At 46.4% G+C, this 23,972-nt stretch overlaps 3 protein-coding genes across 7 annotated transcripts in view; all 3 read right to left on the reverse strand.

Moving 5' to 3' along the window:
• The window catches only part of LOC310686823 (uncharacterized protein), a 116,614-nt gene that overhangs the window by 78,443 nt on the left and 14,199 nt on the right, over positions 1-23,972 (reverse strand). The window contains exon 5 of the mRNA XM_083461113.1: positions 12,858-13,030. The gene's annotated coding sequence lies outside the window, so the exon portion shown is untranslated. The remainder of the gene's footprint in view (positions 1-12,857; positions 13,031-23,972) is intronic.
• LOC310686902 (uncharacterized protein) lies at positions 746-18,084 on the reverse strand. Of its 4 annotated transcripts, XM_083461405.1 has the most exons (3): positions 13,840-14,017; positions 11,243-11,381; positions 746-3,005 (listed from the first exon to the last, which is right to left on the reverse strand). In XM_083461405.1, the coding sequence occupies exon 3, from the start codon at positions 2,880-2,882 to the stop codon at positions 1,392-1,394; it is 1,491 nt and encodes a 496-aa protein (XP_083317531.1). In that variant the 5' UTR covers positions 2,883-3,005; positions 11,243-11,381; positions 13,840-14,017; the 3' UTR covers positions 746-1,391. The 4 variants fall into 4 exon arrangements, with proteins under 4 accessions (XP_083317531.1, XP_083317534.1, XP_083317533.1 ...); XM_083461408.1 differs by lacking the exons at positions 11,243-11,381; positions 13,840-14,017 and adding an exon at positions 17,431-18,084 and having other exon boundaries at positions 746-2,735; XM_083461407.1 differs by lacking the exons at positions 11,243-11,381; positions 13,840-14,017 and adding an exon at positions 7,991-8,405.
• LOC310686982 (uncharacterized protein) lies at positions 16,986-23,404 on the reverse strand. Of its 2 annotated transcripts, none has more exons than XM_083461574.1 (4): positions 23,180-23,404; positions 22,146-22,318; positions 19,497-19,635; positions 16,986-18,455 (listed from the first exon to the last, which is right to left on the reverse strand). In XM_083461574.1, the coding sequence occupies exon 4, from the start codon at positions 18,330-18,332 to the stop codon at positions 17,451-17,453; it is 882 nt and encodes a 293-aa protein (XP_083317700.1). In that variant the 5' UTR covers positions 18,333-18,455; positions 19,497-19,635; positions 22,146-22,318; positions 23,180-23,404; the 3' UTR covers positions 16,986-17,450. The 2 variants fall into 2 exon arrangements, with proteins under 2 accessions (XP_083317700.1, XP_083317701.1); XM_083461575.1 differs by having other exon boundaries at positions 19,381-19,635.

Genomic DNA, 23,972 nt, shown 5'->3' on the forward strand with positions numbered 1-23,972 from the left:
CCTCTGTCGTCCCCTTCTCCTTGTACCCTCCATCTTTCCCAACATCAGGGTCTTTTCCAGGGAGTCTTCTCTTCTCATGAGGTGGCCAAAGAACTGGAGCCTCAGCTTCACGATCTGTCCTTCCAGTGAACACTCAAGATTTTTTTTGGAAAATCAATAAAAATTATTAAAAATGAAATAAAACCCACACCCCAGGATATTTCCCCTATCACCTCTTTTCCACCTGATCCTCAGTCCCATACCTAAAACCCAGACATCCTGCAGTGTGCCAGGATTGTGACTCCTGCCCTCAGGAAACAAAACAGCTCCCCCCCGATGCTTAGGTGCCCTGAGGGCTGTGCAGGACCCACAATACTTAAAATGAAATAGGGAGGGGCTCAGGAAACCTGAAGGGAGCAGATGGGGAGGGGGCTGCACAGGATCCAGAAGCTCCTTCTCGCTGATTCCCCTCCCATGAAGTTCCTTTAAGACCCCACGCTGCAGGGGGGAGGGTCACTTGCAGCGAAACAAAATGCAGTTGCCCTGGCCGAGTGGAGCCAGGCTGGGGGGCACTGTGGGGACCCCAGAAATGTGCCCCTAGAAGAAATGTGCCCCCCTCTGTTGGAGGCAGCCCTCCTTCTGAAACACCAAGAGAGTAAACGGACAGTCTCTGAATGGAGAGGAGCAGAGAGCAGAGTCCCCTCAAGATCAATATTGGGACCTGCGGCTTTTCAACTTGTTCATAAATGATCTAGACTTAGGAGGGAGCAGGGAGGGGGCAAAGTTTGCTGATGGCAATAGATTGTCCTGGGGTTCATGAGTGAAGGTGGGCCCCCCAGGAGACTTCCGTGGTACCTGCAGCCCCTCCTTCCCCCTCTTGAAATTAGGCTTGGGGGAAAATCTCCCATTCAATTTAATTATTTCAAGTTTTCTTCAGAACGCACAGGGCAGGAGGCAGCGATAAAGTTCTGGTGAAGAAGCAGTGCTTGGAGATCTTGCGGTGGGGGGGGGGAGTGACAGAGTTTGGTGCAAAAACCAAAGGTACTTTCGTCTAAAATTATACTCACTATTGTGAGATGCTGCCTTATTTCATTATTATAATGTTTTACATATAAACACCAGAACTTCACATATACCTCATGCTTTTAGGAATGATTTCCTACTGAGTTCATTGCTCAGAGTGGACTCTGAGAGGAAGACGTCCCACACTCCATACATCTAAAAGGGTTCTCCCATGTGAGAGTCCCTGGATGTTCCTTAAAGACTCCATTATAAATAAAGCACTTTTTGCAATATTTTCATTTAAACTGCTTCTTCTCTCTGAGTTTGTTGATGGTTTGAAGGATTTCAACTCTTAAAGTTCTTCCTGTTCATTAGTCTGTTGATTCTGAACTTCCACTAAGAGTGAACCTCTATCTACTTTTCTGATATTTATATGGTTTGTCTTTTGTGTGAGTTTGTTGACAAAAATCAAGGGTTCCACTCTGACTGAAGCTCCTTCCACAGTCCATACATTTAAATACTTTCTCCCCTGTGTGATGTTTCCTAAGGCATCCGCTATTACTAAAACTCTTTCCACACTCCATACATTTAAATGGTTTCTCCCCTGTGTGAGTCCGTTGATGATTTCTAAGGTTTGCACTCTGACTGAAGCTCTTTCCACACTCCATGCATTTAAATGGTTTCTCTCCTGTATGAGTCCGTTGATGTTTCCTAAGGCTTCCATTTTCACTAAAGCTCTTTCCACACTCCATACATTGAAATGGTTTCTCCCCTGTGTGAGTCCGTTGATGATTTCTAAGGTTTGCACTCTGACTGAAGCTCTTTCCACACTCCATACATTCATATGGTTTCTCCCCTGTGTGAGTCCGTTGATGTGATCTAAGGTTTCTATTCTGACTGAAAACCTTTCCACACTCCATACATTGAAATGGTTTCTCCCCTGTGTGAGTCCGTTGATGATATCTAAGGTCTCCACTCTGACTGAAGCTCTTTCCACACTCAATGCATTTAAATGGTCTCTCCCCTGTGTGAATCCGTTGATGTTTTTTAAGGTCTGCATTCTGACTGAAGCTTTTTCCACATTCCATACATTTATATAGTTTCACCCCTGTGTGAGTCCGTTGATGACTTCTAAGCCTTCCACTGTCACAAAATCTCTTTTCACACTCCATACACTGAAACGGTTTCTCCCCTGTGTGAGTCTGTTGATGTCTTCTCAGGTGTCCACTCTTACTGAAGCTCTTTCCACACTCCATACATTTATATGGTTTCTCTCCTCTATGAGTCTGTTGATGTTTCCTAAGGCCTCCATTTTCACTAAAGCTCTTTCCACACTCCATACACTGAAATGGTTTCTCCCCTGTGTGAGTCCGTTGATGATTTATAAGGTTTGCACTCTGAATGAAGCTCTTTCCACACTCCATACATTGAAATGGTTTCTCCCCTGTGTGAGTCCGTTGATGTCTTCTCAGGTGTCCACTCTGACTGAAGCTCTTTCCACAATCCATACATTTAAATGGTTTCTCCCCCGTATGAGTCCGTTGATGTTGTCTAAGGTTTCCACTCTGACTGAATCTCTTTCCACACTCCATGCATTGAAATGGTTTCCCCCCTGTGTGAGTCCGTTGATGTTGTCTAAGGCTCCCACTATCATTAAAACTCATTTCACACTCCATACATTGAAATGGCTTGTCCCCTGTGTGAGTCCGTTGATGTCTTCTAAGGCTTCCACTATCATTAAAGCTCTTTCCACACTCCATACATAAATATAGTTTTTCCCCTTTGTGAGTCTGCTGGTGTGTTCTAAGTTTTGCATTGAAAGAGAAGCTCTTTCTGCACTCCATACCTTTAAGTGGGTTCTTTCCTTCTTGTGTTTGTTGATGTGAACTATGTGTGCTCATTTAGTGAAGCATATTCCACATTCCACACATTTTAATGGCTATTCCTAATGAAACGAAAGGTGCCCTGTCCCCTGCAATTCTGTCTTCTCCATCACCTTTTTCAGAGTGGGCAGAAAGGAAATCCTGTTTGGGTTTCAGGAAAAAGAACACAAAAAAGGGCACATCAACCGCCATTAGCACCTTCTCTTATTTCAACATCTCCTACATTCTCCCATGTCCTACCCATGTTCCAAATTTTTAGGATATGAAAATGGTATGATGTCAAATGGTAGTTATGCATCAGCAACCATTCATAATCCTCAATCATCTTTAATAACACAGTATGATCTTGGAATGCTGTTGTCCTCTGACCGACCATAGCGTTGCCCTCCCTCTAGACCATCATGTACAGGGGTGCAACCGGCCCAGACTTGATAACCAAGAGACTACAAATACTAAAAACAACAAAAGCGAAAGTAGGGACCTGATCCTACAAAGTACTCAAGTAGCTCTGGACATATATCCTTTTAATGGTATCCTGCCTTACTGGAAATCAATCGACAGTGTGAAGAGAAACTTTAAGCTTTTACTAAATATCCATTGCAACACTCTGATCGCGATAAACTTGCTTTGCACGGACCCCCAGCACACTAGACTCACGCTGACATTTTCTGACTCAGCTACCCCTAAAATGCTATTGAAATATAGGGCCATTTTACAGGACTATAATATTGTTTTGAGGCGTGTTTTTAAAGACACAGAACGAAAACAACTACTGCCAAACTTGTCATATAGCCGGACCAACTCCAAGCAATCAGCACCCTCTCTGCCGAAGGGCTTTCGCCACAGGGCCATGATTCATTCGGAAGGGCCGTCAAAGATGAATATGTGCGGTGAACCCAGCTGCAACACTCACTTGGAGAGGAAAACATCAGACCAAAAAGGTCAAACACACAAAGAACGCCAGCCCAAGCTAGATAATTCAAAGATAGGACTCTCCATTACGCCTTTGGCAGATCCAGAATTTCACCACCCTCTATCCCAACTGGAATCTGATCAGCCAATGCCAAGTGACGACCCTCCCAAGGGAAATGGGACACATAGAAAGCCAGAGACAGATTTAATTATCTTTGACGAAGACCCCCCGATGGCACCAGCAATCCAAATAACACCGTCGATGCCAGGAAATCGGGAAAATGCTGCAAATCAACCCCGAGAACAACAACACCGTGCATACCCTAAGAACGGTTGCATCATTACTGAACCAGTGGGAGAGCTGATAACAATTTCCCCACCACAATGAAGCCAAGCCAGTTATGGAACGAGCAGCTTTAACATTATCTCATGGAACATAGCGGGTTGGGCTAACAAACTTGGGGACGAGCCATTTCGTGATTATATAATGGGTTTTGACATAATAATGCTGCAGGAAACTTGGGCAACTGATAACATAGCTCTTGACGGTTACGACGTCTATGAAATCAAGGCCTCTAAACCGCTTGGAAGGGGACGACCGAGGGGGGGCCTAGTAACTCTGGTTTCCACTCAATTGACGTCACAAGTTATTGAGTGCTCAGTTTTCGAGCAGCTGGCACTGGGGATCACCTTGCATATGGAATCCAAGAGTATTATTTTTGTTTCAGTGTATATTCCACCATATACAGTGCAAACACAGATAGAGAGCACGTGGCGTAAAATCCATAGTTTCCTTTATTCCCTACAAATTAGGTACCCTGGCTCACCATTTTACCTAACGGGAGATATGAATGCCAGAATAGGCTCAAATGATGATAGCCTGGAAATAAAATTCCCAATATTAAGAGATCTAAAGGAAAATAGCGCCCTCTTGCTAAACCCACCCCCACGTAGACATTCGAAAGATTGCCAAATCAACTATGCTGGATTCTGCCTGGCTTTTTTACAAATAAGTCTGGATCTGATCATTGCTAATGGGGCATTCCCCGGGGACAGAGAAGGCGAGTACACATTCATAAATTCAAATGGGGCCAGCACAGTAGACTACTGTCTCACTAACAGACAGGCCTTCGAATCAATTAAAAAATTCACAATAGATAATAGGACTGAAAGTGACCACTTACCTCTTATCATCTCCATTACCGGCCAAAATTCAATTCAGCACTCTCACATAGAACATGAGGACATAGACAAAGCAAATGATCCAGCATTGCGTAGGAAAAAATGGACACCTGAGATAGCATTTGCAGTTGAGAACAGATTGAATTCACAAACTGCATTTAAGTTAAGATCAATTATAATAAACAATTTATCAATAGACTCCTCCCTGACAGCCTACGAAAATCTCATTGAGTCCTTGCAGGATGTGGTCTCGGTTAACATAAACTCAGCCGGCAAGCCACGCACTGCGAAAGGGCGCAGTTGGTTTGACCAAGAGTGCCACACAAAGAAGGAAGCCCTAAGGAACGCCTATTTGGCCTATAGAAACGCTGGATTAAGCTACTTACCTCAATCTTATTTCAAAATCAAAAAAGAGTACAAAGCCCTTTTGGCCTCAAAAAAAAGGCAGTCCGAACAAAATTCCTGGTCCCTACTATTGAATGCCTCACTAAACAATGAAACTAAACTCTTTTGGCAACTGGTCTCCGACTCAATGAGAAATAGCTCCTCAGCCCCCAGCTGTGTCATTCCAGCTCAGGTTTGGGAGAACCACTTCAGAAATATATTTATGGAAAGTCCAAACCTCCCTTCCAGTTCACAGGAGGATGACAGGGTACAATTGTCACTGCTCCCTAATTGGAGGCCGGTAACTGTGGAGGAAGTCCATACATTAATTGGGAAGCTGAAGAGCGGAAAGGCTCCGGGGAAAGACTTTATCCCAGCTGAGGTGATTACATCAAACCAGCACTGGTGGGCCCCGCTTCTGGCAGCACTCTTTACGGTAGTAAATAACTCTGGTAAGGTACCATATAGCTGGAAACATGCTATAGTAGTCCCAATCTTTAAGAGAGGCCACCCAAATGTACCTTCCAATTATAGGCCTATTAGCCTGCTCTCAATAATTGGGAAACTATATGCCCATTTCCTCAGTAGCAAATTGTCAACTTTTCTAAATGAACATAATATACTATCTGAAGCCCAGGCAGCTTTCCGTGAGAATCATTCAACAACAGACCACTGTCTAATGCTGTCCTTCCTAGCTGAGAAGTATACCAGACACCTACAGGGTAAACTCTTCGTGGCCTTTATGGACCTGAAATCAGCATTTGACTCCATCCCCAGATCCCAGCTATGGTCCAAATTGAGTCTGATCTTGCAGGACAAACGACTTCTCTTTCTTATAAAAGCCCTGTACAATGGAACCAAACTGCAGGTCCGATGCGGTCGACAGGGACAGCTATCGAACAGCATCGAGATGACTAGGGGGGTGAGACAGGGTTGTATTTTGGCCCCCACATTGTTCTGCCTATTCCTAAATGACCTAGAAGAGAACTTAATGGACCCAGATGGACACATTCCAAAAATAGGAATGAGAAGGACCCCTTTGTTGTTGTATGCTGATGACGCAGCCATCATCTCGCGTTCCAGGCCGGGCTTAAATTATCTGTTGAGGAAATTTTCTGATTACTGTTCTGGAAATGGTTTATCCATTAATTATGAAAAATCTAAAATCTTAGTCTTCGAAAGAAGATTCTCCCAGTCTAAATGGGTGCTGGATGGCCATAACCTCGAACAGGTAAAATACTTCAGCTACCTAGGGCTCACATTCCATCATACAAGATCTTGGAAGCACCATTGGCAAACCTCCCTTCAAAAGGCGGAGATTACAAAGCTAGCCATACATAAATTCTTCTTCACAAAGGGCGGCAAATATGTACCAGCAGCCTTAAGGGTTTTCAACGCAAAGCCCGTTTCCCAACTCCTGTATGCAGCAAATGTCTGGCATAATGGGGACCCGCCAAAGCTAGATGGCTTTCAGGCAAAATTTATACGATCTCTGCTGCAGGTACCTAACTGCGTCCCCAACTCCGTACTTCTGTTGGAAGCTGGTGAATGCCCAATTTCAGCTAGAGCATGGTGGGCTGCCCTAAGACATTGGCTCAGGATTTCAGTGTTTAATCTAGGGAAGGGTCTGTACCAACATATCACCAATGAGGAATTTGTCAGCAAATGGCAGAAAACCATGGCTAAAAAAGCCACCTCTATTGGTCTGTCTCCCCCCCAACTGTATTACCTGGGCTATGAAGGCGCCCAAAAGGCTTTAAAGCAAAGATTATGGGACAATGCACACAGTGACTTGCGATCTCGGTCACACGCAGTCTGTAGTCCACTGGCAGCAGGAGTTCAATATGGGTATGTCTTTGAGTTAACACCTTACATCAAAAACCTGACAGTACCTAACTATCGAAGCCTTTTCACCAAGGCCAGACTGAATGTCTTCCCCTCTGCAGTGCTGGATGGTAGGTTGAGAGGAGTTCCCTACCAGGACAGACTTTGCTCGTGTGCTCAAGACATCGAGTCCATAAATCATATTTTGTTACATTGTGCGAAGTATGAGCAGGCCAGGGCTGAACTGATACTACCCTTGCTGGTGCCTTTCCCGGGAAAGTCAGAGGCTCACTATGTCAGGTTCCTACTGGAAGACCGGACAAAAGCTAGAACTTTGGCAGTGGCAAAGTTTTTATCGGTGGTTGAAAGAACAAATGAGCCCTATATTCCAAACAAAGTGCTTGATTAACCTGGGGGTAGGCTGTATGAATTCTGTATTGATTTGTAATGTTTTGTTGGTCTCTGGACCGTAATAAAGATTGTTTGTTTTGTTGTCCTCTGAGACTGCCTTTCAAATCAAGTGGTTGCCCCCATTTCCACCTCTAGTTCTTCATGAATCCCCTGCACAGTCCCGCTGACCTCAGGAGGTCCATATGGACCATTTTGGGAGACCCAGGCCTTCATCTCTTCCAGGGACTGTGGTCTGGGTCAGTCAGAGAACTAGCGACAAGGCTAGGTGCTTGGGGTCAGCTGAATGGGTGCTCAGGGAAGCTCCTGTTCTTGGAAATGGACCTCTTGTCTACATGCCTCACATTGCATGGAGAGAGCAGGAGAAGCAGAAGGAAAGCAGCTGGCACATGGGAATCCCAGGCGGAAACACCCACCCCAATGGTTCTTTATAATGATGATGTGCTGCCTGACCCTGTGCTTGTCTTCTGACAGAGGACTATCCTAATCTGGCACTGAAAAGCCGGATATTCAAGGCGAGGAGATAACTGTACTTAATGGTAGGTAGACATATTGGTCTGACACAGTTGAAGTAAAAAAATTAACAAAAATAGTCCAGTAGCAACTTAGGGTCTTGGGAGAAAAGTAATGAGAAACCTAGACAGCATCTTAAAAAGCAGAGACATCACCTTGCCAACAAAGGTCCGTATCGTAAAAGCTATGGTTTTCCCAGTAGTGATGTATGGAAGTGAGAGCTGGACCATAAAGAAGGCTGATCGACGGAGAATGGATGCTTTTGAATTCTGGTGCTGGAGGAGACTCTTGAGAGTCCCATGGACTGCAAGAAGATCAAACCTCTCCATTCTGAAGGAAATCAGCCCTTAGTGCTCACTGGAAGGACAGATCCTGAAGCTGAGACGCCAATACTTAGAAAAAGGGACACGACAGGGGTGCCCAATATCTCCATTGCTTTTCATATCAGTCCTGGAGGTTCTCTTAAATATGATTAGAAAAGACCAGCTGGTCAAAGGGGTTCAGGTCGGAGCAAAACAATATAAATTGAAGGCTTTTGCAGATGATTTAGTACTTACTTTGCAAGAGCCAGACACTAGTACGAAAAGGGTTTTGGAATTAATTCAAGAATTTGGTCAAGTTTCAGGTTTTATGTTAAATAAACAAAAAACTAAAGTGCTGGAGAAAAATCTAACAGCCATGGAAAGGGAGCAGTTTCAAAATGAAACAGGATTAACTGTGGTTAAGAAAGTGAAATATTTGGGGATCAATATGACATCTAAAAATGTGAATTTATTTAAAGATAACTATGAGAAATGCTGGACAGAAGTAAAGAAAGATCTAGAAGTATGGTCAAATTTGAAGCTTTCCTTGTTAGGCCGAATTGCTGTTATTAAGATGAATGTTTTGCCTAGAATGTTGTTTTTATTTCAGGCTTTGCAGATCCTGGACAAAATGGACTGTTTCAAGAAGTGGCAGAAAGATATATCTAAATTTGTCTGGCAGGACAAAAAGCCCAGAATAAAATTTAAGATACTAACGGATGCAAAAGAAAGAGGGGGGTTTGCTCTGCCGGACTTAAAGTTGTATTATGAATCAACAGCTTTTTGCTGGTTGAAAGACTGGTTACTTCTTGAGAACACAGACATTTTAGATTTGGAAGGGTTTAATAATGTTTTCGGATGGCATGCATATATATGGTATGACAAGGTAAAAGCTCATAAAGGTTTTAAGAATCACATTGTTAGGAAAGCATTGTATAATGTCTGGATTAGATATAAAGACTTGTTGGAAAACAAAACCCCAAGGTGGCTGTCACCAATGGAAGCTAAGGGGGTGAAAAAGCTTAATATGGAATCGAAATGGCCAAAATATTGGGCAATTCTAGAGCAAGAGGGGGACAAGGTGAAACTACAGAGCTATGAGAAATTGAAGTCTAAAGTTCGAGATTGGCTCCATTATTACCAAATAATGGAGGTGTTTAAACAAGACAGGAAAATTGGCTTCCAGGTGGACAGATCCAAATTAGAAACGGAATTGTTAGAACCCAATACTAAAATTTTGTCAAGAATGTATAATTTGTTGCTGAAGTGGAATACACAGGATGAGACGGTTAAATCAGCTATGATTAAATGGGCACAAGACTTCGGTTATAACATTATGTTTGCTGACTGGGAACAGTTATGGACCACCGGTATAATGTTTACGGCTTGTAATGCCTTAAGAGAGAATATTATGAAAATGATTTACAGGTGGTACATGACACCAGTCAAGCTTGCAAAGATCTACCATCTGCCTGATAATAAATGTTGGAAATGTAAGGAAACTGAAGGTACATTCTTTCACCTTTGGTGGACTTGCCCAAGGATTAAGGCCTTCTGGGAGATGATTTATAATGAAATGAAAAAGGTATTTAAGTATACCTTTCTGAAGAAACCAGAGGCCTTTCTCCTGGGCATTGTCGGCCAATTGGTGCCAAAGAAGGACAGAACTTTTTTTCTGTACGCCACAACAGCAGCAAGAGTCCTTGTAGCAAAGTATTGGAAGACACAAGAACTACCCACACTGGAAGAATGGCAGACGAAGGTGATTGACTACATGGGACTGGCTGAGATGACCGGCAGAATCCGAGACCAAGGAAAAGAGATGGTGGAGGAAGACTGGAAGAAATTTAAAGTCTATCTTAAGAACTATTATAATATTAATGAATTCTAAAATGCCAAGGTTAGGAAAATAAGAGGATACAGCTGTATTGAATTGGTAAAGACAAGAGGAGTAAAAGGTTAATTTGTTAAATTTTGAAGTGAGGATTTGCTGGAAGAAATTTGAAAACAGGGATGAAGAGAGGGAAGGTACGGGGAAGTTGGAGAAACGGGGTTTAAGAAAAGAAGGTTTTGAAATTTTACATGTTTATGTGTTTGTTTGTTACTGTATTGTGTTTTGTTTGTGTTAAATATGTGCTAAAAAAAAATCAATAAAAATTATTATATATAAAAAAAGAGACTCCAATACTTTGGCCACCTCAAGAGAAGAGAAAGACCCCCTGGAAAAGATCCTAATGTTGGGAAGATGGAGGGCACAAAGAGAAGGGGACGACAGAGGACACGATGCTTGGATAGTGTTTTCGAAGCTACCAGCATGAGTTTGACCAAACTGCGGGAGGCAGTGGAAGACAGGAGTGCCTGGCATGCTCTGGTTCAGGGGGTCACGAAGAGGTGGACACGACTAATCAACTAAACAACAACAGCAGCAGCAGCAGCAGCAGCAGCAACTTAGGGACCAACTAAGTTTGTTCTAGGTCTAAGCTTTTGTGTGCATGCACACTTCTTCATATAGTGAAGGGTAGTGTGAGATGGTAGTAGGAGTACCTTCTGAGAAAACCCCCACCCCACCCTCCCACGATATACAAGGGTCTGGTGACATCAGTTTCAGTGTATCTGAAGAAGTGTGCATGCACACAAAAGCTTATATCTAGAACAATCATAGTTGGTCTCTAAGGTGCTACTGGACTATTTTTTAATTTTTTATTTCAACTGCGTCAGACCAACACGGCTACCTACCTGAATCTAGATGTCATGGGGTGTCGGGGAGCAGTAGGTCCTTTGGTGGGGGACATGTCCTCCACCTTCTGGGGTCATTTTTCCACCCTTGGTGCCCACCCTGCACTCAGCTCTCACCTGTGGCTTCCAGAAGCTGTCAGCATGCAACAGGGGTTCAAGCAAAGGCTTCAACCGGCCGGCTAAACCAGGTGAAGAAAGCTGATGGGTCTCAAATCCTTGGGGGGCTGGGGAATTCTGCTGCACCTGAAGTCAAGCCCTGGAGGATGGAGAGGAGGAGAACAACCGTGAATCCCACAGTCCAGAAGGCAGATTCTACCCGTGCGGAAGTGGAAAGTGAAGATCAGATGGGGCACGTCCACCTGGAGGCTTGTTATCTAGTCCCAGGGTTACTCTGTCATTGAATTATATATGAATTACAGTATTGAAATGCGCCTGCTCCCACTTCCTATTCTGATATTACTCTACTCTGTTTGTCTGTTTCTTACTTGAGTGCTGTTTTGGTTTGCTAAGTCAGGGTTTTACTGTAAATTAAGTTTTTGCTATTTTTGGGATCCTGTTATGCTTATCTGTCTTCGGCAATAAATTTCTCAGCTGAATTATTTTTTTCTGCCTCTGAGTGTTTTTTCCTACTCTGCTAACTATACATCAATCATTATGGAGGAGCAAGATCTGCAACCCAAAGCCCTCATCAGCCTTAGCCCTGTGGACCTAAAGGAGCATCTTCACCCCCATCACTCAGTCCGGACAGGGAGGTCCGCCTCCGAGGGTCTTCTGCTGGTTCCCTTGCTGTTAGAAGTGAAGTTCCAGGGAACCAGGCAGAGGGCTTCCTGCCCCGTGGAATGCCCTCCCTTCAGAGGGCAAGGAAGGAGGCAACCACCTGACATTTAGAAGACAGCTGTATCAGGAGGTTTTTAATGTTTGATGTTTTATTGTCTTGTATATGTACTGTAGGGACGCGGGTGGCGTTGTGGGTTAAACCTCAGAGCCTAGGGCTTCCCTATCAGAAGGTTGGCGGTTTGAATCCCCACGACAGGATGAGCTCCCATTGCTCGGCCCCTGCTCCTGCCAACCTAGCAATAGTTCAAAAGCACGTCAAAGTGCAAGTAGATAAGTAGGTATCGCTCCGGCGGGAATGGAAACGGTGTTTCCGTGCACTGCTCTGGTTCGCCAGAAGCGGCTTAGTCATGCTGGCCACATGACCCTGACGCTGTACGCCGCCTCCCTCGGCCAATAAAGAGAGATGAGCGCCGCAACCCTAGAGTCGGCCACAACTGGACCTTACCTTTACCAACTGTACTGTAAGCTGCCCATAGTGGCTGGGGGAAGATACTAATACTATGACTTCTACAGTGGTACCTCGTGTTACAGACGCTTCAGGTTACAGACTCTGCTAACCCAGAAATAGTACCTTTTATTAAGAACTTTGCTTCAGTATGAGAACAGAAATCTCATGACGGCAGCAGGAGGCCCCATTAGCTAAAGTGGTACCAGAGGTTAAGAACAGTTTCAGGTTAAGAACGGACCTTCAGAACGAATTCAGTTCTTAACCTGAGGTACCACTGTACTATTATTATTATGAGATTTTTTGTAGTTATTTTGGAATTCGTACTGTAATATCAGCTCACGAAATGTTATGGGTGGAGAAAATCACAGGGTTGCCGTAAATTATAATCCCACCCACAAACTCTCATTCACATACAGTCTGTAAATTTGGGGAGGTCACACACCTCACCTGTGCTAATACTGGCAGTCTTTGGCCTGAACAGGCAAACCCGGTGTGTAGAGCCTCCAGCCACAGGCACTGTCTATCATGAAAATGGGTCCTTTGACTGGGAAGATTCATGCAGTCGCTGTCATCGGATGCTGAAGGATTGTATCTCAGCTTGTCAGTCACTCTGACATTGCCTTCAAATAATAGGGGGAACAGAAATGCTTTTGAGGTGCAACTTCTGTATCAATCCTAAGAGCCATTCCATGGAGTCTGCACCCGTTTCTGATGACAGGTGTACATTATCCTCATCCTCAGTGGAAAAGACAATAAAGATGGAAGCCTGAGAGAGAGGGAAAGGTTTCTGGCTGCTTCCTGGGTGGGATTGCGGAAACCAAGAGCCGCTTCTGAGAAGGCCCCTCCTCTCCCCTCCCCTCTTCCCTTCTGGATTTCCTCTTCTCTCCAGGGGAACAATGGATTGCAGGAAGGAAGGGTGGGGGGACAGGACCCCCACTTTCCAGGGATCCCTCTCTCGTCACCTTAAAGGGGGGGTCGATTGCTGGGCTTGAGGGAAAAGCCAAGGCGGCCCCCCGGAGATTCCCCAAGGAAGCCAGGATGGAGACGCCCCCCAGACTATCTCCCCTCCCCCAGTGCTGCCCTTCCCTGCTCCCACCTACTTCCCCGACCCCTCCCTCTCTCACTGAGTCTCCCCTGCACCCAGACGCCCCCTTGGCTGACCCCTCGCCATGCGCCCCCATCTCTCCATCCGGAGGGGCCCCCCAAGACGAGATGGGGAGGGACAGGGGGTCTTTATCCTGGCTTCTCTCCGTGCCTCAGGGATGCCTGCGCGGGGGAAAGGGGGCCAGGGAGTCCTCGTGGGTGGGCGCCCCATCTCCGCCCCTTCGCAGCACGCGTGCCGGGATCCAGGCCCCACCGAAGGCGCTTGGGGGAGCTGGCGGGATCTCTGGGTCCTTACCCCCCCTCTCCGCCCCCGCGACCCCTTTACCTCTTTGTCCTCGCTCCCGATTCTCCTTTCCTGCAACATCCACGGGGGGGGGGGGTGTCATCTGCCTCCTCCCTCCCCTTTCCGAACCGCCCCCCCTAGAGCTACGGGGCAGAGCAGCAATCCGGAGTGGAAGCTCCACTTCCGGGAGAAGCAGGCAGGTTGGGGGGGGGCTCCCCCCCTCATTACCGGAGCAGAAGCCGGATTGGAGAAGGAGGAGGAGGAGCAATGTATTGGGGGCGGGATTTGGGATGGTGGGGGCGGGGTGAGAGGAGGATGTGCGGGGAGGGGAGGAAAAGAATTGAGGGGGGGAGAGGAAGAGGAAAGTTTCCCCCTCCCCTCTTCCTTCTGGATCAGGAGAGCGGGGGAGGGGCTGATCCCGGAGATCCAGCTGCAAAGTGGGTCCCGTCCCTCCTACAAAGTTTGCATTGCAAAATGTTCCCCTCCCCCACCCCACGAGCTTAGATCCCTCCGTGTTTGTTTGTTTTATATGAAATTTTTATTGGTTTTTCAACATTTATAAAAACACATACAATACAATACACAATACAAACAAAAAGACACATAAACACACAAGTATAATTTCAAATCTTTTCTTTTCATAAACCTTACTTCACCGACTTCCCCGTACCTCCCCTTTCTGCATCCCTATTTCCAAATTCATTTCAGCAAATCCTCCCCCTTACATTAATCTAATTTTCCCTTGTTCTTTTCTTTTACGGCTGTAATCCCCCTCCGTGTTTTAGGTATTGGTGCTGTTCAAAGCAGGAACGGGGGGCAGCTAAACGACTCCCCCCAAATCCCAGCTCCCCACCCCAGCCTCTGACTCAGGCCAGGACAATGACCATTGACACAGGCACCTTCCATGCACAACAGCCAAGAGGCTCAGAATAGCAGCCGATACAATTGGAGCCAGAAGCGGATTCCAAAATCTGAGGGATCCCTTGGACCAGAAACAAGGAGACCAGCCAGGAAGAGCAGAGCAAAAGAGCAGCCAGTCGGCTTGGTCTTGATGGAAGACTGTCGCCACAGGACTCCCACCTGCCCCCAGGTGGAACAAGATGGAAGCCCCCAACAAAGGAAGACCCCAACTTTTATTAGCTGCTAATCCCCCATGCTACACCCCCAAGACTACATCATGACTACATCATTGACACATCATACAGAGGAGGGGTTCAGGGAGAAGAAGAAGGAGTTTGGATTTGATATCCCGCTTGATCACTACCCGAAGGAGTCTCAAAGCGGCTCACATTCTCCTTTCCCTTCCTCTACCCCAAACAAACACTCTGTGAGGTGAGTGGGGCTGAGAGACCTCAGAGAAGTGTGACTTCTCTGAAGGAGGAGGAGTTGTGGTGGTAACCTGAGGGTCTTGTCACCTGTCCGGTTCCTCCTTTCCCCTCCCCATGATTACATTCCTGAGGACAAAGGGGAGTTCACTGTTTCCTGCCCCCAGAGGGAAGGGCTAGTCACTGTCCTGTGTTTCAGTCCCTACTGAATCCACTTCCATATCCGGTTCCTTTGTGTGTGTGATGCTCTTCTGTCTAGGACCATCAAGGTTGGCATGCCAACTGGGTAGGGCTCACTGCGGACGGAGGTGTTGGCTGTCTTGTGTCAAGTTTCCCCCCTTTGATAGTCCTTCCCTCCGGGTGCAAAATAAAAGTCGAATGGTGCAGATCTGATGTACGGCTGATTTTATATGAATTTATAACAGAAGCATTGCATATGTCGTGTGTGAGTGTGAGTGTGTGTGTGTCGTGTTTGTACAAACTGAGTGATTGGGGGGGGGGGTTCCTGCCACACATGAATCCCAATCCCAAAGAATGCACCAATTACCACACAATTGCGCTCATTTCCCATGCTAGCAAGGTTATGCTTAAAATTCTACAAGGAAGGCTCAAGCAGTATGTGGACTGAGAACTCCCAGAAGTGTAAACTGGATTTCGAAGGCACAGCAGTACCACAGACCAAATTGCAAACATGCGCTGGATTATGGAGACTACAGAACATCCTTTGACTGTGTTGACCACAGCAAACTATGGCGAGTTCTTAAAGAAATGGGAGTGCCTGACCACCTCATCTGTCTCCTGAGAAATCTCTATGTGGAACAAGAAGGAGGACGGTATATTGTCTTCCTGCTTATTTAACATAAATGCAGAATTCATCATGCGAAAGGCTGGGCTGGATGAATCCTGTAATAAAAAATTTAAGGTCTTTTATCCAAACCAATCCTGCCTCCGCATGATAGAATTGCAAATCTGGCAATGCAAAAACTCATTTCTCCTTTTTATCTGTTAATAACAGGTGTTTAATTCTCGGTTTCTTTCCACTCTATATAAATCTAGATATTTCCCTTTTCCACTCCATAAAACAATTCATTCCTCCTAAAATGGGCATTGTTTGGAATCATTTTGAAAAAAAATCATTTTGAAAAAAAATCATTTTGGGGATGATTCATTACATGAATCCATGTGCTGGTCGCAGCAGGAGGGGGGGTCTCCCTGGATGCTTCAGCATCCGGCCTCCTCTGGGTCTCCTGACCCCCTCCTCTTCTTCCTCTGAGCCTGAACTGCTCTCTGCCCCAGACTCTTCCCGCTCACCAAATCCTGTTTCCTCCTCAGCTTGCAACATCTCCCCTTCCGGTCTGCTCCATTTTCTCCTTCTTTCAGCTCATGAAACCACCAGTACCCAGGATCTGAGCCTTCTTCCCTTGTGGGTCCCCAGCTGGTACCTCCCCACCCTCACCAGCCAGTCCATGACAACAGCAGCAGCCACAGCACTGTGGTCCTCTGGTAGGAAAACTCCTGAGAAGCATGATTGAAGCAAAACTTCTGGGACCATCTTCCTCAAACCCCAGAATGAGCAGGAGCTCTGGAGTTGCCCCATGGGGTTCATGAGTGAAGGTGGGCCCCCCAGAAGACTTTCCTGGTACCTGAAGCCCCTCCTCCCCCCTCTTGAAATTAGGCTTGTGGGGGGGGAATCTCCCATTCAATTTCAGTATTTCAAGTTTTCTTCAGAACGCACAGGGCAGGAGGCAGCGATGAAGTTCTGGAGAAGAAGCAGTGCTTGGAGATCATGTGGTGGTGGTGGGGGGGAGTAACAGAGTTTGGTGCAAAAACCAAAAGTACTTTCATCTAAAATTATACACACCATTGTGAGATGTTGCCTTCATTATTTTATTATTATACAGCTTTACATATAAACACCAAAGCTTCACATATACCTCATGCTTGTAGGAATGATTTCCTGCTTAGTTCATTTCTGTGAAGAAAATAGTGGACTCTGAGAGGAAGACGTCCCACACTCCATACATCTAAATGGGTTCTCCCATGTGAGAGTCCCTAGATGTTCCTTAAATACTCCATTATAAATAAAGCATTTTTGCAATCTATTCATTTAAACTGCTTCTCCTCTTTGAGTTTTTGATGGTTTGCAGGGTTTCAACTCTTAAAGTTCTTCCTGTTCATTAGTCTGTTGATTCTGAACTTCCACTAAGAGTGAACCTCTATCTACTTTCCTGATATTTATATGGTTTGTATTTTATGTGAGTTTGTTGACATAAATCAAGGGTTCCACTCTGACTGAAGCTCCTTCTACAGTCCATACCTTTAAATGGTTTATCCCGTGTGAGTCTGTTGATGTTGTCTAAGGTGTCCATTAACCCTAAAGCTCTTTCCACACTCCATACATTTATATGGTTTCTCCCCTGTGTGAGTCCGTTGATGATTTCTAAGGTCTCCACTCTGACTGAAGCTCTTTCCACACTCCATGCATTTAAATGGTTTCATCCCTGTGTGAGACCTTTGATGTTTTTTAAGGTTTCCATTATCACTAAATCTCTTTCCACAATCGATACATTTATATGGTTTCTCCCCTGTGTGAATCCGTTCATGATTTCTAAGGTTTCCATTATCACTAAAGCTTTTTCCACACTCCATGCATTTAAATGGTTTCTCCCCTGTATGAGTCCGTTGATGATTTCTAAGGTTTCCACTCTGATTGAAGCTCTTTCCGCACTCCATGCATTTAAATGGTTTCTCCCCTGTGTGAGTCCGTTGATGTGATCTAAGGCTTCCATTCTGACTGAAAACCTTTCCACACTCCATACATTCATATGGTTTCTCCCCTGTGTGAGTCCGTTCATGTGATCTCAGCTTTCCACTATCACTAAAGCTCTTTTCACACTCCATACATTTAAATGGTTTCTCCCCTGTGTGAGTCTGTTGATGTCTTCTTAGGGTTCCACTATCACTAAAGCTCTTTTCACACTCCATACATTGAAATGGTTTCTCCCCTGTGTGTGTCCGTTGATGTATATTGAGGTGTCCACTATGACTGAAGTTCTTCCCACACTCCCTGCACGTAAAACGTTTTCTCTCTCTGTGAGTCCGCTGGTGTGTTCTAAGTGTTGCATTGAAAGAGAAGCTCTTTCCGCACTCCATACCTTTAATTGGGTTCTGTCTTTTTTGTGTTCGTTGATGTGAACTATGTGTGCTCATTCAGTGAAGCATATTCCACGTTTCACACATTTTAATGGCTATTCCTAATGAAATGAAAGGTGCCCTGTCCCCTGCAATTCTGTCTTCTCCATCACCTTTTTCAGAGTGGGCAGAAAGGAAATCCTGTCTGGGTTTCAGGAAAGAGAACACAGAAAAAATGGACACATCAACCACCATTAGCACCTTCTCTTATTTCAACATCTCCTACATTCTCCCATGTCCTCCCCATGTTCCCAATTTTTAGGAAATGAAAATGGTATGATGTCAAATGGTAGTAATGCATCAGCAACCTTTCATAATCCTCAATCATCTTTAATAACACAGCATGACCTTGGAATACTGTTGTCCTCTGAGAATGCCTTTCAAATCAAGTGGTTTCCACATCTAGATCTTCATGAATCACCTGCACAGTCCCACTGACCTCAGGAGATCCATATGGACCATTTTGGGAGACCCAGGTCTACATCTCTTCCATGGACTGTGGTCTCGGTCAATCAGAGAACTAGTGACAAGGCTTGGTGCTTGGGGTCAGCTGAATGGGTGCTCAGGGAAGCTCCTGTTCTTGGAGATGGACCTCTGTCTACATGCCTCACATTGCATGGAGAGAGCAGGAGAAGCAGAAGGAAAGCAGCTGGCACATGGGAATCCCAGGCGGAAACACCCACCCCAATCGTTCTTTATAATGATGATGTGCTGCCTGATCCTGTGCTTGTCTTCTGACACAGGACTATCCTAATCTGGCACTGAAAAGCAGGATATTCAAGGCAAGGAGATAACTGTACTTAATAGTAGGTAGCCATATTGGTCTGACACAGTTGAAGTAAAAAAGTAACAAAAATAGTCCAGTAGCACCTTAGGGACCAACTAAGTTTGTTCTAGGTATAAGCTTCTGTGTGCATGCACACTTCTTCATATAGTGATGGGTAGTGGGAGATCGTAGTAGGAGTACACTTCTGAGAAAAAACCCACCACACACTCCCACGATATACAAGGGTCTGGTGACATCTGTGTCAGTGTATCTGATTAAGTGTGCAACACGGCTACCTACCTGAATCTAGATGTCATGGGGTGTTCGGGATAAGTAGTTCCTTTGGTGGGGGACATGTCCTGCACCTTCTGGGGTCATTTTCCACCCTTGCTCCCCACCCTGCAGTCAGTTCTCACCTGTGGCTTCCAGAAGCTGTCAGCATGCAACAAGGGTTCAAGCAACGGCTTCAACCGGCCGGCTAAACCAGGTGAGGAAAGCTGATGGGTCTCAAATCCTTGGGGGGCTGGGATATTCTGCTGCACCTGAAGTCAAGCCCTGGTGGATGGAGAGAACAACTGTGAATCCCACAGTCCAGAAGGCAGATTCTGCCCATGTGGAAGAGGAAAGTGAAGGACAGATGGGGCACGTCCAGCTGGAGGCTTGTTATCTAGTCCCAGGGTTACTCTGACATTGAATTATATATAAATTACAGTATTGAAATGTGCCTGCTTACACTTCATATTCTGATATTACTCTGCTTGTCTGTTTCTTACTTGAGTGCTGTTTTCTTATGCTAAGTCAGGGTTTTACTGTGAGTTACATTTTTGCTATTTTTGGGTCCTGTTATGCATATGTGTCTTCAGTAATAAATTTCTCAGTTGAATTGGGGGGGCACTAGGTGGCGCATCGGAAGATGGCTGACAATAACATCTCTCCGACTCACACGAGGTAATTTGGAGGCTATGATGGGGGTAATTAGCCTCCTTACCCCCCCAGGATTGTGGGGGGGGCGGCGGCCCTTGCCTGCTGTGCCCTATACCACCCCCGAATTTGTGGGGGTGGGGGCACTAGGCACAAAGCCTTCCTGTGGGATTCCGGCTCTCCTGGACGCCGTCCCTGATTAGCGCTGCTGGTTGCAATGATCTTTAAAAGAAACAATTTGGATGAGATTAATTGCACATGCTTCAAGGAAAAAGGGGAGTAAAGACTGCTGACAGAAGAGATCTCTGATAACAAGACAAGAATAAAATATGAGAAGATACATCAAGATATGGTATGACAAATGGGGGAGTGGGGAGAAAACCTGCCTTCCTTTTTTTCATGTGAGTTAACAAGAATCCCCTCCCCTAATGAGTCAGAAATTAAGGACTTAAGCTGTGGATTTAAGGCTGTGTGGAGTTAAACTTTTGATCCAAAGCAATGTTTCAAGATGAAGCTGGAAAGCTAAGAGTTTTGGAATGACGCAGTTAAAAATGCCGTCGCCATTTTGGGAGGCATTGTTGGAGCTCTTGGGTCTGGGAGGAGAAAGAGAGAAATAGAGTTGTTTACATATCGTGGATCAACTCCTCGGTGGGACTTAAGAGCGACAAATGCCAAAATTTACGATGGAAAGAGTGATGTTATCTACGAAGGAGATATATGGAAACCACCTGGACTTAGTGGAGGAACGGGAAATCCACACAGGATTATACTTGTTATCGGCTTAAGGAGACCAACAGAAGAGATTGTAAAGGAAAAAGAGAAATTATATGAATAAGATATGATGTGGAAACACCAAGATAAGACTGGATAGAATTATGAACTTTGTTTGGACTGATTTGGACATTAACGCAGTAATAAGAAGATGATCTGAATCCCCCTTTGGATCTTGAAGTATGGGTTCCCCCAACAAAATTTAAAAATTTGGCTTTGTAATTTGGAATTTATACGATGTGATTTAATTTGATGTGATTGGCCAGTTAATAAAAATTATTTTTAAAAAATTTCTCAGTTGAATTAATTTTTTTGCTGCCTCTGAGTGTTTTCTCCTACTCTGCTAACTATACATTGATCATTATGGAGGAGCAAGATGTGCAACCTAAAGCCCTCAACAGCCTCGGCCCTGTGGACCTGAAAGAGCATCTTCACCCCCATCACTCAGTCCGGACAGGGAGGTCTGCCTCCGAGGGTCTTCTGCTGGTTCCTTTGCTGTTAGAAGTGCAGTTCCAGGGAACCTCCTGCCCCATGGAATGCCCTCCCTTCAGAGGGCAAGGAAGTAGGCAACTATCTGACATTTAGAAGACAGCTGTGTGTCGTTGTGGGTTAAACCATAGAGCCTAGACTTCCTGATCAGAAGGTTGGCGGTTCGAATCCCCGCGACAGGGTGAGCTCCCGTTGCTCGGTCCCTGCTCCTGCCAACTTAGCAGTTCGAAAGCACATCAAAGAGCAAGAAGATAAATAGGTACTGCTCCGGCGGGAAGGTAAACAGCGTTTCCGTGCGTTGCTCTGCTTCGCCAGAAACGGCTTAGTCATGCTGGCCACATGACCCGGAAGCTGTACACCGGCTCCCTCAGCCAATAAAGCGAGATGAGCGCAGCAACCCCAGAGTTGGCCACAACTGGACCTAATGGTCAGGGGTCCCTTTACCTTTACCTATATGTACTGTAAGCTGCCCAGAGCAGCTGGGGGAAGATACTAATACTAGAACTTCTACAGTGGAACCTCAGGTTAGAGACGCTTCAGGTTACAGAGTCTGCTAGCCCAGAAATAATATCTTGGGTTAAGAACTTTGCTTCAGGATGAGAACAGAAATTGTGTGGCGGCAGCAGGAGACCCCATTAGCTAAAGTGGTACCACAGGTTAAGAACAGTTTCAGGTTAAGAACGGACCTCCAGAACGAATTCAGTTCTTAACCTGAGGTACCACTGTACTATTATTATTATCTTGTGATTTTTTGTAGTTATTTTGGAATTTCTACTGCAATATTAGCTTACGAAATGTTATGGGTGGAGAAAATCATAGGGTTGCTGTAAACTATAATCCCATTCACATACAGTCTGTAAATCTGGGAATGACACACACCTCACCTGTGCTAATACTGGCAGTCTTTGGCCTGTATAGGCACACCTTGTATGTAGAGCCTCCAGCCACAGGCACTGTCTATCATGAAAATGGGTCCTTTGACTGGGAAGATTCATGCAGTCACTGTCATCGGATGCTGATGGGTTTTATCTCAGCTTGTCAGTCACTCTGACACTGCCTACAAAGAATCAGAGGAACAGAAATGCTTTTGAGGTGCAACTTCTGTATCAATCCTGAGAGCCATTCCATGGACTCTGCACCCCTGTTTCTGATGACAGGTGTACATTATCCTCATCCTCAGTGGAAAAGACATTAAAGATGGAAGCCTGAGAGAGAGGAAAAGGTTTCTGGCTACTTCCTGGGTGGGATTGCGGAAACAAAGAGCTGCTTCTGAGAAGGCCCTCTCCCCTCGTCTCGGGATTTCCTCTCCTCTCCAGGGGACCAGTGGTTGGACTGGGCAGAAGCGCTGTGTCTGGACAGGGCAGGGGCTTATGGGGTGGGAAGAGGATGGAGATTGCAGGAAAGAAGGGGAGGGGGACTGGACCCCCCACTTTCCAGGGATCCCTCTCTGGTCGCCCTGAAGGGGGGTCGATTCTTGGGCGGGAGGGATAAGCCAAGGCGCCCCCCCCCGAGATTCCCCAAGGAAGCCAGGATGGAGACGTGTCCCCAAAGACTGTTCTTCCTATCTCCCCCCCCCCCGCAGTGCTCCGCTTCCTCCCCCCTCCCTCTCTCCCGTGGTTTCCCCTGCACTCCGGCGCGACTGGCCCCTCACCCTGCTCGCCCCATCTCTCTATCCTAGGGCCCCCCAACGGGAGTGGGGGAGGGACAGGGGGGTCTCTAGCCCGTCGCCTCCCGCACCCCTTAACCCTTTCCTGGCCCGCTTCTCCGCGCCCCAGGGAGTCCTCGTGGGTGGGTGCTCCATCTCCGCCCCTTCGCAGCACGCGTGCCGGGATCCAGGTCCCACGGAAGGCGCTTGGGGGAGCTGGAGGGGTCTCTGGGTCCTTTTCTCCCCTCTTCCCCCCCCCCCGGACCCCTTTACCTCTTTGTCCTCGCTCCCGATTCTCCTTTCCTTTCCTGCAATATCCACGGGGGGTGTCCTCTGCCTCCTCCCTCCCCTTTCCGAACCGCCCCCACCCTAGAGCTACGGGGCAGAGCAGCAATCCGGAGTGGAAGCTCCACTTCCGGGAGAAGGTTGGGAGGGGGCTCACCTTCCCCCACATTCCTGGAGCAGAAGCCGGCTTGGAAGAGGAGGAGGAAGGGGTGGGATGTTTGGGGGCGGAATATGGGGTTGTGGGGGCGGGGTGAGAGGAGGATGTGCCGGGAAGGGAGGGAAGGGAAAGAATTGGGGGGGGGGGGGAGGAGAAGGTTCCGGAGATCCAGCTGCAAAGTGGGTCCCGTCCCTCCTACAAGGTTGCATTGCAACATCCTCCCCTCCCCCACCCCACGAGCTTAGATCCCTCCGTGTTTTAGGTCTTGGTGCTGTTCAAAGCAGGAACGGGGGGGGGGCAGCTAAACGACCCCCCCCCAAATCCCAGCTCCTCACCCTAACCTCTGACTCAGGCCAGGACAAGGACCGTGGACACAGGCACCGTCCCTGCACAACAGCCAAGAGGCTCAGAAAAGCAGCCGATACAATTGTAGCCAGAAGCGGATTCCAAAATCTGAGGGATCCCTTGGACCAGAAACAAGGAGAGCAGCCAGGAAGAGCAGAGCAAAAGAGCAGCCAGTAGGCTTGGTCTTGATTGAAGACTGTCGCCACAGGACTCCCACCTGCCACCAGGTGGAACAAGATGGAAGCCCCCAACAAAAGAAGACCCCAACTTTTATTAGCT

This window comes from Podarcis liolepis (genome assembly GCF_965112155.1).
Source record: "Podarcis liolepis genome assembly, chromosome: 10".
NCBI classification, from domain to species: Eukaryota; Metazoa; Chordata; class Lepidosauria; order Squamata; family Lacertidae; genus Podarcis; species Podarcis liolepis.

Coding starts and splice junctions, on each gene's coding strand:
- LOC310686902 (XM_083461405.1), bottom strand. CDS start 2,882: ATGAGCACACATAGTTCACATCAACAAACACAAGAAGGAAAGAACCCA.
- LOC310686982 (XM_083461574.1), bottom strand. CDS start 18,332: ATGAGCACACATAGTTCACATCAACGAACACAAAAAAGACAGAACCCA.